Below are 18,069 nucleotides of genomic sequence, written 5' to 3' on the forward strand. Positions count from 1 at the left end.
GTTTGGCTCTTCTTTCAGCGGGGATGGGCTAATCCCAGCAGAAAGTCTCTGGGAGCAAATTGATAAGGCATACTATAGAAAGAGGTAGGGTGGAAGATGATGGGGGAGAGAAACAACTTCAGTCATTCTCAGCTGAACTTCCATTTTCAAGTCCTTCCTCCTATTGTACTGGTTTTAGTATTTCAGCGAAACGGTCTTTATCTTCGATGTGGAAAACACATCAGAGATATTATGTGTTTGGACATATGATTGTAATCATATTATAGCTAGTATAGACTGTGGAGAACACCTAGTTTAATAATGAATATGTGAAAAGTAAGTTTGGGGTGGGATCAGAGTGCATTCATTTGATACTCAACAGCAGGATGAACAGTTATCTTCAGTCTGGAACCAGAAAGGGGGGGTATTTGGTTCAGCTTAGGTGCCATAAAACTGACTACTCTTTCTAATAGTTTTTTTTATCTTGTAACGTTATTCAGTGTCACCCTTGCTTTAGTTATGTAGCTGTGCAAAGGACCTGGTCCTAGTGTAGTTAGCTCTCTTTTCAAAACAAAAAAATAAAACTAAAGACACCAAAACAAAAAACCCTCACACCATTCTGCATATATTGGAACACTCTTCCCCAGCCCACCCAGTTCAGCTCCTCGGCATATATAATTCTTGTTATGGAGTGTTACTTTAAATCTGCTATCCCCTGGGTTTTCACAGCAGACTGTGCCTGAGGACTTTCAAATGCAAGATGAGCACTCTGGATTTTTTTGACCCTGGTGTGAGCAAGATGGGGTTTCATCTGCTGTTGATGACAATCATTGTCTCTCCAGCTTATAATTGCTATGGTTCTGGCAGCTTTTTCCAAACTATTGCTACTCTGTTAATTGACCAACAACAGAGGAGGTGCTCTCTGTTTTGTTTCCGCCCCCTGGAAACGAAGGGCATCACCTCCACAATTCACAGTGGCTCTTAGAGCATAGGGAGGGTGAGAATTCTGAGCCTCTTTTTTTTCGTTTTCTCAGGTTTTTTGGATACGTAAAACATCACCTGATAACACCCCATACAGTGCATGAGCATTACTTCAGTATACACTCCAAACAGTCACTTTCAAAGCCATTTCCAAAGTCCAGACAATTATTGGTCCCCTCTCATGGAACATAACTGGAAGTCCTTTTTTCAAATTTAAGGTCACCGGAACTTCAGAGTACCTTTACGGTAAAGTATTTTACAGAATGACTCTGGGAGCCCTGATGCATAAGCCACAGTGAGATGTACAGAATTCCATAATACTGGGGAAAATCTGTGTCTGTAACCTGGAATCTGATACGAGAACTACCTTGAGAATTCTGTTTAAAGGGGAGACTGGAGGTATAAATGGAAACAAAACTGACCCAATGACTTGGTAGCTAGTGAGGTGCACTGCTGGTTATAAACCAGTCTGAGCCTAGCACTTGTTCATAAATTGCACAGAAGTGGGATAAGAGTATTGTGGAGGTGATGCGCTGAACCTTTGGGGAATGGGGAACACAGAGTGCATATTGCACTACTTGGGCATACCACTGGCATCCAATACGAAGTGGCATTGGTCTCCAACGGCACTATCTTCTCTGATACAGGTCTTCCATCACAACATAACTCCTTCTGCTGTGTTGAGCATAGAGAAGAAAGAAGAATACTGATTAGTTGAACTTTCCTAGTCAGATTTGTCCAAAATTAGGGAACCCTTTCCATGGATAGTACAAGGCATGCCAGCTGAACATAGAGGTGACACAGGAGGGGCTGCAGATCAGGTGCCTTGGGCCAATCAGAGCAACTTTAATGTACAGTAAAATTTGAGGTATACTCTTCCCTTCTAAATCCCAATATGGGAACACTCTCTAGGACCCAAAAGTGAAATTAATCCAAACCTGAGGGGCACTAAGATTCTCCACCAAAACATGTAACTTTCTAAAAGGTGTCCCTTTAAAAATAAAATCTTTAAAACCATTTGTATTTGCCAGTTGTTCCTATCAACTTCCATTGCACCAATTTAAATGCACAATTTTCTAAATAATGAGAAAGCAAGATTAACAATAGATCATCAAGTGGATAAGGGAAGGGTGAAGTTCCATGCTTCTAGAGTCCTCTGGAATAATTTCCAGCCTTCGGTTACAGCCTACCTCCTTTTCTAGATATATAGCATAATATCAGTGGAAGCAGCACAGACACTTATGGCCTCCAATAATGAATCCTCTTAACATAATACAAAAAATTCCAGATCCACATTTTTTATTCTTCTAAATAATAATCATTTTAAAAAAATTATAAAAAATATTTAATTTCTATCCTGTTAGGTCGAAAACACCTGATGCTGAAGGACAATACTGTAACTCACGATAAAATAGAATTTTCAAACTTTGGACTTTTTCTGTCAGTCTTACACCTTTAATTATGTGCTTGGTTTCAAGAATTGCACATTACACAAATGCTGTGTAGATGTTCCTCAACAGGAGCAGTGTTGTAACACAGAATATTCCTTTGCCCTTGCCATTTTTTTTTTTAAAGTAGCCTGTGTTCTGGTGTCTTCAAGTATCCTAATCACCCTTATTAATCTGAGCTTGCTTTCCAGAGCATAATTTTAAGAAACCTATTCTTTAGTTTTTGTCTGCTAGAATAGCCTCCTGTCCATTGACCACCATTTGTTTTCAGTTTTTTTCTCAGTATCCTGAAATCTTTATCTAAAGCTGTCAATTTTTTTTATTTATTGCAACTATGGTAGCCTAGCTTTTGACTAAACTTGTACTAATATCTAGAGTTCTGAAATTTGATAAATCAGTTTATTCACCTGACCATAAAGTCAAAGGCCCAGAAAACCATGTTTTGAAGAGTGAAAGTTTGGAATCTAAGTTCTGAATCTTTAGAATACCAAGACATTTTAGGTAATGAGGTTTTTATAGTTATGGATACCTTCCAGAAAAAGCAAAAGGCAAACTAGTTAGAAAACGATCAGACCAGAGGCTCTGAAAGTGACATGTCATAACAAATTGTCACCCTATTCCAAAAAGTGGATTCCAGCCTTTCCCTTTACCCTTTTATTGGTGTCTTTTCTGAACCCAGGCCTCTCTCCATTAGATGTATTTTCTGCAATCAGGGCTCCAGCTGGCAAAAAAAAATCCTTTGAACGGACTGTTTTTAAAAAGTCTGTTAAATATCAAAAGAGCAAAAAAAGTTTTGCTTTCATTACTACAGCCATTGACTTGGTACTGAACATATCACACTAAGCTGAAATAGAAGGAATCGCGTAATAGAATCCTTTCCTTCCTCAGGTTCTGTAGAAAAGAAGCAACAGAGAAGATCGATTCGAACCCGCTCAGAGTCTGAGAAATCCACTGAAGTTGTGCCAAAGAAGAAGATCAAAAAGGAGCAGGTTGGCTTCCTCCATGTAGAGAGTTAAAATATATTTTGTATTCATAAATGTTGTGGCTTATATTGGTGCCTTTTTATTTTTCTCCATTTTGCCCATCGAGTTTCCTTTTTGGACTATCCTTCATGAAATCCCCCTGTCTGTACCATTATTGCTGTGACTCTGCTACTGGCATCTTCACAGTATCAGTTCAGGCTTTGGATAATGGGAACTCAATGATGCAAGACTCCTAATGAACCTGACATGTTAACTTTGAGATTTCTGTTGTGAGCAAAATGATTTTATGTTTTAATAATATCTATTTGATGGAATTGCCACCAGGTTCCTTCCTCTTCTTACTCTTGGTTTAGCTGCTGGTTTGTATTGAGGTTTTGTTTTTCAAAGTTTCTGATTTATTTCATCACTTTTGAAAATGGACTCTAAGAATGATCTATTTTAAAGATGAATAATCTGACTTTTATGTTGGCAGACATAAACAAAAAAACAAATCTTAGATTTTTTTTTTCTCCCCCTTAAGTAGAACTAACATGTACAGGGCACTCTTTTAATCCAAATGCCAGACAGACAAATGTTGTTGCTTTATTTAAAAAAAAAAAAAATTCTGAGTGGAGATGAGTAGGCAAGTTGAGCAGGTGACATACTTAAATATTTAACTCAATACACTTATTTAACAAGTTTGTCAGAGTTGTTGGTTCTTTTCCTTACTATCAATTTTTCCCTATTTAAACCATAAGGGCACCCACCCTTGAAACCTGAAACTTTTGTAGAACAAATGTTTCTTAATACAGTTTTTTCCAATGGGCTTTTTTAAAAAGGGACACAGGTTAAAGTTTTTTTTTTTAAACTTCATTAGAGTAAAATAAATATTTAAAAAAAACACCCTAATTTATTCTTTGCCCATTATACTTTATTTTATTTTATTGCACTTCAATCATCTTAAAGGCTGAAAATAGGCCTTGTCTATTTTTTTTTTTTTTTTAAAGTTTCATATTTTGGTTCTGATGCACTAGTATGACACTTCCATGTTTGGGTTGCCAAAGCGACAGAAGGAAATTTAACTCTAAAAAAAGTTTGTCACTGAAACCATTTTTTTAAAAGGCAACCTGTTGGATGTAAAATAGCTGACACGTAGGCCCTTTAACTTCTTGATGTGAGAAGTTGCGATTCCCCTATTTTTAAATAAATCCTTTTGCATTTGCAAATTCTCCTTAATTTAACAAAGGTATAAGAACCAACAATAGGAACATTGTGGTTCCAGGTTAGCTTTGCTTGCTTATACTATGTAGCTAACTAAGGCAACATAGTACATTAAATTGCTTTTCTCAGGCAAAGTATGTGACTAAAACGTAATAAAATAATCAAAGATGCACTGTAATGCACATAACTTTGAATGTATTAAATTATATTCAAAATAAGTCTTACTAACTTCTTACAATTATGCAACAATATTTGTTACCCAAAGTCAAGTTTTCTTGCAACTGATTCCCAAATTCAGTCTGTGACCACTTGGTTTAAATTTATAACTGGAATGAATACAAATGGGAAAAACAAAATGTTAATGCTACTGTTACAGTGAGAAATAGAGAAATACAAGTGATTGTTTAGATTTTATATTTGTATTACGAACTGTATCCTATACAAATCCTTCTATTGTATGTTTTTACCTATTGTACAACAAAATAAAATATTTTTTAAAAAAATTTAGATTAATCCTTAAATATTTACTAAATGTGTTTCTATATGCTTTGTTAACCACATTGCAAAGAAATAAAAGCCTGCAATTCTTAGCCTAAAACCAGGACCTTAGGAAACAACTTTCTTCCTTTAATTATGCTTTTTATCACCAAATTCTCACATGTATTACATGTATATTGGCAGAAAAATTTCTAATTTCATCCTTCTGATGTAGGACCAAGAACGTGACGTGCTTGTGGAAGATCACAAACTTGTCTACTTAAGTTTGTATTGACATGAGTTTCCAGCTGTATAGAGCTCTGCAATGCTCTATATGGAGTCCTCATCCCCACCTTTATGGGCCTTGCAGCCTTCTATACAGAGAGAAGGTCCATATCCCCAGAAGCTCAAGAGTGCATGCTTGATGGAAGTGCCTTAAAACGGCAATACATTAAGTGTCTCACTAACCTGAGTCAGACCTGTATAAGTACAAGTTTACCTTAACAGGTGTTGGGTTTTACAACAGCATCAGGGTTGGCTACAGGAATGAACCCCTCTCCTGCCTGCTGGACATGGATAAAGTTTTCCTGTTGTCTTCAAGCACAAAGGGAGTGATTGGAAAGGACCTTGCTATTGAACATATGGCTGCCTTATCACCTGGTATTCAGCCTAGGCAGCTAGGATTAAATCCCAGCAGGACAGAAGGCTTACACTGAGAAGGCGACTGCCAGACTACATCTGAGTTCAGATATGCTAATCACTTAAACTTGGATGTTTTTTCTTTTTTATACTAGGGGAAAAAATTCCTCTGTTAACTATAGATTTTCCTGTCCAAACAGGTAGAAATGGTTCCACAGACAGCAGTGAAGACTGGATTACAGAAAGGTGAGTTTGTCTGAATAAAAACAAACATTGTTTATTAGTACCCCATTTACAGGCCATTCATTATATTTCACTGATGGCTTTCAGTCTGTGTGAACTGCAAGTAATTGCCAGATGTTTGTGAGTGACTGCATTGTATTGATCTACCTTCGTTCCTCTGAGTTGTAGCCCTCTTTTTGTAATAATAGTTGGGAGAATAGTGTATGCTTGGTCTGCTTTAAAGTTTTCATGACATGATTCTTATAAAAAACCAAATGAGGGTATCTGAACATAGGCATATTTTAAGATGAATGATGCGGTATTACCTGTTGGGGTTTTATCCCTATCTGAATGGTGATAGTTCAGTAGGTTGTGCCAATACGTGAGCTATCCAGCAGTTTGACAAAAGGTTTTGTTTTGTTTAATGGCATTTGAATGCTATTGGCTGAATTACTTTTTACCCTGGAGCACTGAAATGTTTAGTGGCAAACTTCTGAACTTAAAACGCTTGCCATAAGTGAGATGTTTGTAAAGTCCTGCCTTGTGGCTTCATCTTTCATGTCTCTGTCATTTTTCTCCATGTGATCTAAAAAGAAAATGAAAACAATATTTTAGGATTAATTTCAGTGTGTTGTGTTAAGGTGCCAGCGAGATTTCAGATTCTTGTAAACCTCTAAAGAAAAGGAGTCGTGCCTCAACTGATGTAGAACTGACTAGTTCAGCATACAGAGACACATCTGACTCTGATTCAAGAGGACTTAATGATCTGCAGGTAAATGTGTGGTATTTGCACACAGATATACATTTCAGTATGTCTGACAGAGAAGTGGCATTATTGATGGCTGCAGTTTTGAATAAGCAAGTAACTCAGTCGTCAGATTCAGATAACTGAATTGTTTTGCTCTTTAAAAAGGCTAATACAATGTTATGGGAATGGTGAGAAAAATATTTCAGTGGTAGGGTGTGGAGGACATAGGCATTTTCCTGTGCTGGTCCAGTGCTGAAAAAGGATCTCTATTAAATGGGCAGTAAATTGTTTGTCACTATATATTGAGGTCCACAATCTTTCAGATAACTTTCATATTTTTTTAATGTATATTAGCTGCATTTTTTCTTTTAATCAGTGCTGACTTAATATTTTTCCATGCCATGGTTAGCCTTTTAAAGTAGTTTATTTAAAAATGGTTGTGGATTGATTTCTTTATAGGGTAGTTTTGGAAAGCATTCAGACAGCCCATCAGCCACTGCAGATGCTGATGCTTCTGATGTACAATCAGTAGACTCTAGCTTATCAAGAAGAGGCACTGGAACAAATAAGAAGGATACTGTTTGTCAGGTAGGTGGAAAGTGCATGGTATTATTGTAAACAAATATATGCTAAAGATGTGCTGTCTGATTCTGATTTTAATCTGGTCTGGTAGGAAACTCTCTCTTCAAATTATGCTATTGTATTTTGACTAAAGCTCATAATTTGACATTGAACATCCTGAAAAACGATGGAATGACCGGGCCTTGTAGTTTTAATGCTCCAGAGGTGTTTGTGGTGGTTCCCCTCCCCCCCAAAAAAATGGAAATGGCATTCTGCAGGTTAATAAGCCTGAGTCCATAGAAAATACAATACAACCTAAACTGGGTAATATCACCAAGCAAGCAAGTTGCTCTGTTCTGCCCTATTTGAAGATTCCATACGGTCTTTCAGAGTAAGACAAAATGAGTATTACATTATGCTAGTCTACATAAGACATTGGCCTGGCTAACTGGCAAGGTCTGCATCAGAGGGAAAATGTTGTAATTGTCTTGCCAATTGCTTGAGATTACACACACACACCATGCTTTCCCCTCCTAGCCATATATATATATATATATATATATATATATGGCTAGGAGGGGAAAGCATGTTTGGCAGCCACTGCTGCATGCATGTGCAGGAGAAGAGAAATCTGAAAGCACCACAAAATAATCCTGCTTAGCTGATGCAAAAAGGATGGGAACACATTCAGTGACTGCTGGAGGCTTCCAGTGGCCTTACTGTTGCCAGTTCTGTCAGTGGCTTCAGCCAACTCTCCTGCCTTCTTCAGAAACCAGGAAGCTGTAGTGTCATAGTACGTAGAGGTTTCAGCCGGTTAATTTCCCTTGCTTCAGTTCTGTTAGTCACATAAATTTAAACATCTATCAACAGCTTTGTTCTCTGACTAGCTATTTGCTTGTTTAAGATCTGTGAAAGCTCTGGTGAGTCTCTGGTGTCATGCGAAGCAGAGTGCTGTAGAGTCTTCCATATGGAATGCCTGGGACTGAAATCAATACCTGATGGGAAGTTCATCTGCGTGGAGTGTAAAAATGGTAAATGCATTACTGTGTTTTGAGTGGTGGGGAAAAACCTGGGTTTCGGAGCCTGATGGATTACAGTGATTGGAAAAAGCTTCAGTATTCATATGCTGGGCTGAACAAACTGAGGCAGAGATGTTCTACAGTAAATAAAGTTCTGTGCTAACTTCCTTCCCTCTCCACTTAGCAAGTACTTTTAAACGGAAAATTAGTAAACTGTTCAGTGATAGGGCTGTGTCTTCCTGTTTGTTTATCCTGCACCCTGCGCAATGGGGCCCTCATCCTGATTGGGGCCTTAATAAATGTGCAGTAGTAATAATCTGTTATTTTATAGTGAGGGAGGGATATTCTGCTTACACTGGTGGAATTGCATTAACTTCAGAGTTTTTCCTCCTCTGCCAAGTTTGCAAACTTGCCTCTTGGAAAATAACTGATAGCATTCATGCTGAGGTTTGTTTTATTCCTTTTCTTAAAAGGACAGCACACATGCTTTTCCTGCAAGCTTCCTGGTAAAGATGTGAAGCGCTGTTCAGTCAATGCTTGTGGTAAATTTTATCATGAAGCCTGTGTTCGTAAGTTTGCCACTGCTGTCTTTGAGTCACGAGGATTCCGTTGCCCGCAGCATTGCTGTACTGCCTGCTCAATGGATAAGGATATCCACAAAGCAAGTAAAGGTGAGAGCACAACTGGATTTGGATAGTACTAGGAAACTGCAAAATACTTGACAATGAGACAAGTAGCAGAAAATGAAGATGAATATGATACTTTACACTCATAATGTGATACAGTATAGAGGGATGGGACATCAATTTATTATGAACGGATTCATTATCAGTTTGGTCATTAATACAGTGGGTTCGCTGTGAAACAGGTCAGTCTTGGTGGGGTAATATGAAACAGCCAGCATCTTGAGAAGTAGTGCTAAGGACACCTGGAATAGCTTCTGTGTCATTTGGACTTATTTGGCTGTTGGACTTCTGGAGTTTGCTTTAAGTTAAAGGTCAGATGTACAAAGCTGAAGTACCCGTAGACAGATAGCAATGGACTGTATAACAGAAGTTCTGTCCCAAAGAGGTCTTTTCCTTTAGAAGTGAACTAAAATGGTCAAGCAAACCAAGCAGTTTTAGGTTAGTTAGAGCCAAATGGGTCTTGCCTTCACTTAAAGAAGTTCTGCATCCAACATTAGAGTTAACAGAGTGAAACAGCATGTTGCTTTTTTGAAGAAGTTAATGTTTAATATCCTGGTTAGACTAAAACCAAACTTGTATCGCAGTCTGTGAGGTCTTCTACGCTATCCCAATTCCACTGTGACATGGTGCATTTTTCTGCATTTATATTAAACAGGACGCATGGTGAGGTGTTTGAGATGTCCGGTTGCCTATCACTCAGGAGATGGCTGTATTGCTGCAGGAAGCTTGTTTGTGTCATCTCACATTCTCATCTGTAGCAACCATTCCAAAAGGAATCTCTCTTCATCAGCTGTAAATGTAGGCTTTTGTTTCGTTTGTGCAAGAGGTGAGCAGTACTTTTTTCCCCCCTTCAGTTTATATGTCTGGTGTGGTCATTACTACAGTTACATGATAAAGCTGGGGTATTTTACACAATTATTTTTTTCTCTTGGGGCTCTGTTCGCTTCAAAGCTTCCTCTTTGACTGCTGGGATAGTACACATGATATTAATTTATTTCTCATGCAAGAGTTTTCGCATACAGTTTTGTTCGGTGTGTTCGGTGTTCAGACACAATTTTGAAGCACTGAGAAGGCATACTGTGTGTGCTGCCATTTGAGAAGAAAGTGAACGTTGAGTCCCCCGTTCCAGCAGTTGCAAGTCAAATCAGTAAACATTGATTCTCTGTCGCTTCAGCAAGAGGGGTTGCTTTCACCCTCTATAAATTGGAAAATAATGGAGCATCTTTTAAGTTGGTGGATGGGGTTTGCTCATAAGCGAGAAAATGCCTGTTTTGACATCCAGCTCCCATTTGAGAAATATATTTTTTTTAGAAAAATGTTACAGGAATTACCACCTAAATCAGTTAAAATCTAATTACAGTAAAAATATCGTTTTCCATATGCTGCAGCTATTTTTTTTTCCCCTGGTGTTTTTTTTGAAGACCCCAGAAGTCTGTCAGTCACTTTATTTATTTTAACTTCTGTAAGAAGGTAGGACTAAATATTCCAGTGCTTTAGTTTACTTTGGTCAAAAATCCCAGTGCAAAAATATCTCTACCATGTTCTTTTTGCTGTGAAATTTAGAAACATAGAGCTTTTGTGTGTAATTTTGTGTGTGTGTGTATATATAATATGTAAAAACACGTGATACGTAACACTGCAAAAAGTTCACACTGAATGCAACATGTCTTTCAACTGTTTGACAGTCAGTAGTAAAGGAGTGTAAATACATGATGAATCCTGAATCCGCTTGTTTGTATTCAGCTGTGCAATTAGAGGCCTCGTTTGTGTGGTAAAGATGGTTTTGTATGAGCAAGAGCAGATTACTAGATAGAGGATCTAGAGAAAGGGAAAAAAAGAGGGGTCCCAGAGTTGGATTTTTTCCTGGTTCTAATTACAGTACAGGAAATGGAGCTGTCACAGAGGTTCCAAGGTAAAAAACAGTTCTTTCCTTTTTACATACATCTAATTTTTTCCAGAGAAATGGCGTCCGGAGGTTCAGAGGGAAACAGTAAGTCTTAGAATGCTGAGCCTGGGAGGGGCTCTCGAAGTGTGTGAAACAGTGTTTGCAACATGGTTCAGTGCTTTTCCTTTTAATGAGCCTGTTTCAGTGCTTTGGGGCATTTCTAAACAGGAAATATGCAAAGTGAATCACGCTGGTGTTGCGTAACCATACACACATGCAGACAAACTTATGGATGTTGCATGTATCTTTATTCTTTTATTGCTGAGTTGTAGATTTCTGTATAGGTGTTTTGCCCTACTTTAAGTTTTATTTTGATTCTGACTTCATTAGCGTGTGTACAAGTGCACAATCTAAAAACAAAAATTCTGTTTTCAGATCTCTGAATTATAACTAGCAAAGCCCATTTGTATATGTGAACTGAACCACTCGGTTAGGTACTTGGTTTTAAACATTAGTTTGAACACCTGTGTCAAACAAATCTCACTCATCTCATATTAATATTCTAGTTAACAATTATGTCCAGGTGCCCAGAAAAAAAAATGGGGAAAAAATTGCTTGTCTTCTCTATCTTTTCAGCATAGAATTAGTAAAGCTCTTGAATGGATTCTACCGTAAGCAGAGCAGAGATATGTAAAACAAAACTGTCCAGAGCTTCAAGATTTATGCTAGTTGTGTGGAAACACTCTGACTTTGGTCTCAGATGCAGGAGCTTATATCCTACTCATGAAGAATCAGCTGAGAATTGGTGACTGATTGATGGTTGGTTGATGAGAGATCAGATTAGAAATCCCTCTTTAAAAGGGCCAGCAGTGGCCTCAGCCTGACACTATACAGACTTACATGAGGGATTCCATACTCTGGGACACTGCCTCTTCACCTACTGTTGTTGTTGTTGCTTTTTCAATGATGGGGCAGGTCATAGGGCTATATCTATTGCTTGGAACAAGTTTACTTACATGAGTGAGTTTAGAATATTGGCAGTCTCCATTTATTAAAGGCTGTGGTTGTAATGAGATCTGAGTTTAATTCCATGATAGGCTTCCAGAATGCAGGAACTCTAACATTTCTAGAGCAGCTGTAGTTTGTTTGTAATGTTACAATATACCAAACAGCATTTTAAAGTTACAATACCAGGATAATTAGCTATCCAGTAGCATGCGGTATTTGTTTCTGTGAAGGACCACAACGTATCTGGAATACACTCAGCTTTCAGAAGTCAATCTCTGCTCTTGTGTTCTACACCTCCCCTCCCACCTCTTTATAAACCTATAAAACTTCGTCAGAAATGTATTCATCTCTGTTTATGAAAATGAAGCTCTCCGGGATTATTTTTTAACATGCTGACCATGTGCTCGGCACTATACAAATACAAAATAAAGACAGTCACTGGGTCTATTAGGTAAGTTCCCTACAGGTGGGAAGTTTTGTGCATGTATTTGGCATCAAGAGTCAGTGGGAGACATGCACAACTGAAACCAGAATTTGGTGCTAGGCTTCCAAATCTGAATATTGGTTGCCTAGTAGCATGAAAAGAGGTTTCTTCTTACTCGTATTGTGATTGCACCAGAGAATGGAGTTGCAGATATGGCACTTCTGCTACTTTCTAAAGTAAGTTACGTAAGTTACAGAAAGTGTTTTTTTCTGTCACCAGTTTGTTTCGACAGTGATTTATATATGTTTCACATCTAATTTATGTATCTGAATTGAACTACTTACAAGTCCTGTAACTGGAACCTGAACTGTACACAAGGGTGCACCTCCTAATAGTAATAGAAGTAATCTTTCAGCACCATTCAGATGGAAATTAAAATACATTGGCATGCCTGTGTACTCACTATGTCTATTGAAGTTTAAAAAGATACAAAATAACTGGTCACTAAATGAAACCCTTTTGTATTTTGGTAGGGATATAGCAACTCTTGGAGAATATTTGATATAGATTTGTTTTTGTCCACGATAGCTGACATTGGGAAGCATTGTGCTCTGCCAGTGGAAAGATTGAGGTGCAAGGTGCACCTTCATCAACCCATTCAGCAGTATTGCTGGCTCAAAATGGAGTTCCCTCAAATTACTTTTGATCAGGATGGTGGCATGGAGTGAGGAACTGGTGAAATTCTCTGGGTGGTGGCGGGTGCACTGCGAGAATCCCTTGTAAGGAAGAAATCAGAAATTAAATGTCCTCCAAATGTTCTGTTGTTGCACGTGCAAACAGTGCTACCTATCACTTAACATGCTAAATAGTATTAGGAAGAGAGAGTTGTGTATTTAGACCCAATGCAGTCTTAGAAAGTGGTAAAACGTAGGTATCAAAACACTAGCAGAATATATCAAAAACTTACCTAGTAGCTACATGTAGCCAGGGCCTGTTGTACTCCTCAACAGTGGGACCAAATGAGACAGCTGTATTAGTCTGTTTTATCACCATGGAAATACCCTTTATTCCCAATTCCCTCTGCCCCACACAAGCACTTCTATGGCTCATAGTGGAAATACTCAATAAACTTAAAATTTGTTGATTATTTTTGAGAATGAGGGGTAGTTTTTTTTGTGTTTGTTTTTTTTTTGCTATGCTATCCTGGTGGCTCCATTCCCCTTGCATCAGCTCCTGCAGTGTTGTCTAGGCAGCCCAGTTCAGAATCTCCTTCCCCGGAAGGGAGGAACTTGTAGCTGGCTTCAGCACTTCATCTTCCTAGGGCCTTAACTGCTGTGCTGTTGGAGAGCAGGGGCAAATGCAGGGAGACAGAAAACAAAACGTCAAGTGATAGACAGTGGCAAAATTCCATAGCCGTGGAAATGCAGAGTCCATGGAGCTTTTCTTGAAATAAGTAGGGCAAGTCACACCTCACAGCTATTGTTTTGGGTGCTCTGCAGACTCGCTGTTTGTTGGCTCACATTTGGCACACATCTTTTGGGGTTTTCTCCAACTGTAAGGGCAAGAAAGACTATGTAAATTTTTAAAAAAAATTTAAAGGTGAGATCCTGGAGCCCAACTCTGTGGCAAGCGTTGAGTTCCATGGCTGTGGAATCATGGAACATATGGGGACTTGCATATACCATCTGTATATTTTCCAGTTTATAGCCCTTACTGCCAGTACTGTTTCTGATGCAGTGATATAGTCACGCTATTTTGTAATTTGGCTGGCTGTTTTCTTTTCGGGGCAGGATGGCTCATAGGGAATTGGCAGCAGGTACTTTTCTGGTGCTTTTTTTTTTTTTTTTTAAGTGTGCAAGTTAAAACTACTGCACAAATAAAATTTCATTTAGAAATGGTTTTTATTTACTCTTCAGTTTTCTTTACACTCAGATTCAGTCTGTCTGACACATAACCTCTTCCTTTAGTAGATATAGAAACCTTTTCTGTCACACTTTTCTTTTTCTTCATATTATCTTTTCTTTCAAACTTAACATATATATGCATAATAGGTGTTGATTTGATTTATTTTATTTTCTCCTTTATGGAATCATGGGTAGTTTCATTGCAACTCATCTCTTTCTGTTTGTTTCATATAGGGCTGGTAGTGCAGGATCATTCAGACCCCCTGTTCAGTTCATATGCCTATAAGTCCCACTACCTACTGAATGAATCAAATCGTGCTGAGTTGATGAAATTACCTATGATTCCTCCTCCTTCGTCAGCTTCCAAAAAGAAATGTGAGAAAGGTAACCAAATAGTTTCTTTCTCTTCAGTTTACTTTCGCTTTTCCTGTTTTTTCTTTTCTCTTTTTTTTTAAATCAAACAAAAAATGTTTGCTCGTCAAGCACCACCTGTTGCTTTTAGTAAATTTCACTCATTGATTATTGTGAGTGTGTGTTCATGTTGTTGGCAAAATATTTATTATAATAAAAGGGCTTAAAATAATTAATATCACTAAATTCTCCCTCTCCACAAAAGGTTAAGTCATGTATCTGCCATTAGGTAGTCTCCATAAAATTGGAATAATCTAAATATAACACTAAGGGGTGGTGAATAAAGTTTAGTATTGTTGCAGTTTAGTGCCAGCTCAATGACTTTTTTAAAACTTCTTAAATTGCTTATCTGAGGAAGTCTATTTTGGAGCCTGCTTAGAGCCTGCAACAGTCAGAATAGAGAATTTATCCGTTTGAATGTTTGTTGGTATATTGGCATTCCAGAAGAAGACTGAAGACTTAGGAAGGCAGAGGGCTTTTTCCCTGTGCATTTTTGTTACAATCCAGGGGCCTTGTATTCATTTCTGTTAGTGCAGGCCGACTGATGCTCCTTTCTCTCCTCATGTGACTGACTGCTCACTTCCTGGAACAATGCTTCTTATTGGAGTGGCAGAAGATGCTGCGTCTCAAGCAAACAGGGATTCTGCCCTGTCAAGAAAGGCAGGCAGGTGGGCAGTTACAATAGTATTAGGACAGAAGCGTTTTCAGGAATAAAAAATGATTGCTTTACGCCGGTAATGCTATTGCTTTAAAAGGAATTTATGGAAACAGATTCAGCTATGTGTGTCTGTAAGATTCTATCCCCACAAAAATTTGATTTCCCAAAGGGTGTTCAGAAATTGTGCCCAGTCAGTCATTTTAAAATTAGATCATTGCTAGATGTAGATAGCTTTTATTTTGTGTAACTTCTGACCACAAAAATTATTTTGAGCCCTCTGTATGCTTAGCTTGAGCAATATCTTACTAATGCATCCTAAGAGCAAAGTTTTCTTGCTTAGCTCTGAGAGTTTTGGTTTTGATTTTTGTTTGGTTTTCGCATCTCTTTGGCATTTTACCATGTTGGATATTGTTTCAGTAATTTATGCTGGGTCTGTATTTCCTCTGAAACAACACTTACAAAAATTTGTTAAAAATGAATGCTTGATCATCGGGGGGGAGCTCAGGAAAGTCCAAATGTTTGGATTTTTTTACATTTTTAGCAGAGGAAATATAGTAAGTGATTTTGTCACTGATTGTTTAAGGAATGCTTTTTGCAATATATTACAATCAAATCAATGACAGTTTTGAAAGTCTATAGGTGGACAAGATTTTCTGATGAACATTTGAAAATAAAAATTCAAACTTCAGATACGATAATTGCTTAAAATGCTGTTTTAAATCTCTCCCAGTCTTTTTACCCTGGGACTAAAAAGTTCATTACATTTCTATCTAGATTGTAGCAAATGTGTTTATTGTATGAGCTTCTTTGTGTATTGCCAATGGTTTAGATGTGCCGTGAGTGCCCACAATAATAAACACATCTGCTAGAAAACAAGCCAACCAAAAAAGAACCTTTTTTGTCTAAATTTTTTTTAAAAAGGTAATGTTTACCATATTCTGAGATCAGATTCCCTTTGTGTTCAAAGGGAACTCTGGGGGAGGGGGAAATCTTTCTGTAATATCTCATTCTGCATTATATAAGTAAATTTATAGTGCTCACACTGGTAAACCTTCATTTTGAAGGGTATGCACAGATTTATAATTACAATTCTAATATTTTTTTCTCTTGTAACTTTGAAAGCAGAAAAACATTGATCAACCTATAGGCTGATTTTTATGCACACTAACTGATTGCTAAGGGATTTAGTCATGACAGTGTTGGTTTAAAAAGTATTCCAAAAAAGTGCAAAATTTGTCTAATTGTCAAGAAAAGGTGTTGGCCACTGCCAGACTGTCTGGATTAAAAAAAAAAAAACCATACAGTTTTCAAGATGGTTTCTCTTAGGGGGATCTGATGTAATGCCAACTTGCCCAATTTAACTTAATTTTTAAAAATTGATTGCCTTTCTTGTTCCAATTTATGATGCAGTCAGGAATTATGATTTCACATAAAGAGAAGAGACATATATATATATATATATACAATACGAAAAATACTTATTTTTAATCCAGCATTGTAACTTTGACTTGATCCCTTCCTTTTGCCATATGTTTCGTGTGAGGCAAATCCAAGTTTAATGCATTTAATTAAATATTTAAAAAAAAACAAACAAAAAAAACCTCTCACAAGCCCCAAACCCCTATTTCTGTAAAATGAGCGAGTTTTTGTTTAAAGGTGGGAAGTTATTGTGCTGCGAGTCCTGTCCAGCTTCCTTCCACCCTGAATGTCTCAACATGGAGATGCCAGAAGGATGTTGGAATTGCAATGACTGTAAAGCTGGCAAGAAACTACGTTACAAGCAGATCGTTTGGGTCAAGCTTGGAAATTACAGGCAAGTTCACTGAATACAACTGGAAACTATTTTAAGTTTTTGTTTTTTTTACTATATCCTGCAGCTACGCAGGTAAACAACCAGAGCAGCCCAGTGTTAATAAACAAGAGCCAAAAGTACACACTGTATTTAACATGGTGTCAGATGTTGGATGGCTTTTTAATTAAATTCTACTCATTTATTTTTAGGCATTAAGGTGAATACTTACTCAAGCTCTGTCTGTGGGTTCCCTAAATGTGTCCTGCTGATGGGGAAGATCAGGAAATACCCAGGGCATCAAAACTTCCTAGTTTGCATTTATTTTTAGAGATCATTCATAAAAGGCCTCTGCAGGAATGCAGACAGTTGTCGATCCTCTCTTGCAAGTCCCTACCTGTGCCTCCGAATAAATGTGATCAGTAAAATGCTGCAAGTCTAATAGACATTGGTGGAGGTGATAAAAAGTCCTCTAGTTCCCAAGACCAGGAAGGGCAGGGAGGTTGCTAGGGGTTTTCATCTTAGATACACTTTTTGCTGCCTCTGTGGCTTTTGGCCTCTTACGTAGATCTGGCTATAGAACACTGACCAAAGAACAAGTACATTAGACAGCCTTTGGCACTGCAGTTTCAAGTTGTCCATGGAGGATTCTTTTAGAATCCCATTTTTTATTGCAAGGGACAAACTTGCTTTTAATTTCTATTTCCAGACTTTCACAAGTACAACAAAACTGCCAGGGAATTGTTACAAATCAGTGAAATATGTCCAAGACTAACTACTGTACAGTCAATTAAAGGCCTGTCTCTTGCTACAGTTGCTGAGAGCATAGGGCTATCTTTCCAATAATAGCTGAATTTACGAACCCCCTTCCCTATCTGAGATCTTGTAGACATATTGTCATATGACAGATGTCCAGTTCTGGCTCTCCTTAGAATCAACCCAAAATGGGTCCAAGTTCCTCAGAGGTTGAAAATGTTGGAATATCTGCTTCAGGTTGCTGATGTACACATTAAATACCTGGATATAATAATTTATTTTTAAACAGTG

The 18,069-nt window shown here is 37.8% G+C and overlaps 1 protein-coding gene across 6 annotated transcripts in view; it reads left to right on the forward strand.

Moving 5' to 3' along the window:
• NSD3 (nuclear receptor binding SET domain protein 3) overlaps positions 1-18,069 on the forward strand; it is a 59,241-nt gene that overhangs the window by 26,132 nt on the left and 15,040 nt on the right. For 5 of the 6 annotated variants that reach the window (XR_014709727.1, XM_084615280.1, XM_084615282.1 and 2 more), the window contains 9 exons: positions 3,297-3,397; positions 5,908-5,953; positions 6,571-6,701; positions 7,137-7,265; positions 8,143-8,269; positions 8,731-8,928; positions 9,599-9,769; positions 14,399-14,548; positions 16,890-17,046. Coding sequence is in view for 5 of the 6 variants with exons in the window: in XM_084615280.1 (XP_084471406.1) it covers positions 3,297-3,397; positions 5,908-5,953; positions 6,571-6,701; positions 7,137-7,265; positions 8,143-8,269; positions 8,731-8,928; positions 9,599-9,769; positions 14,399-14,548; positions 16,890-17,046 (1,210 nt within the window). In the remaining variant the exon portion in view is untranslated. The remainder of the gene's footprint in view (positions 1-3,296; positions 3,398-5,907; positions 5,954-6,570; positions 6,702-7,136; positions 7,266-8,142; positions 8,270-8,730; positions 8,929-9,598; positions 9,770-14,398; positions 14,549-16,889; positions 17,047-18,069) is intronic. The other variant, XM_084615283.1, reaches the window with a different exon arrangement.

Source organism: Lepidochelys olivacea, assembly GCF_965140295.1.
Source record: "Lepidochelys olivacea isolate rLepOli2 genome assembly, chromosome: 26".
NCBI lineage: Eukaryota > Metazoa > Chordata > Testudines > Cheloniidae > Lepidochelys > Lepidochelys olivacea.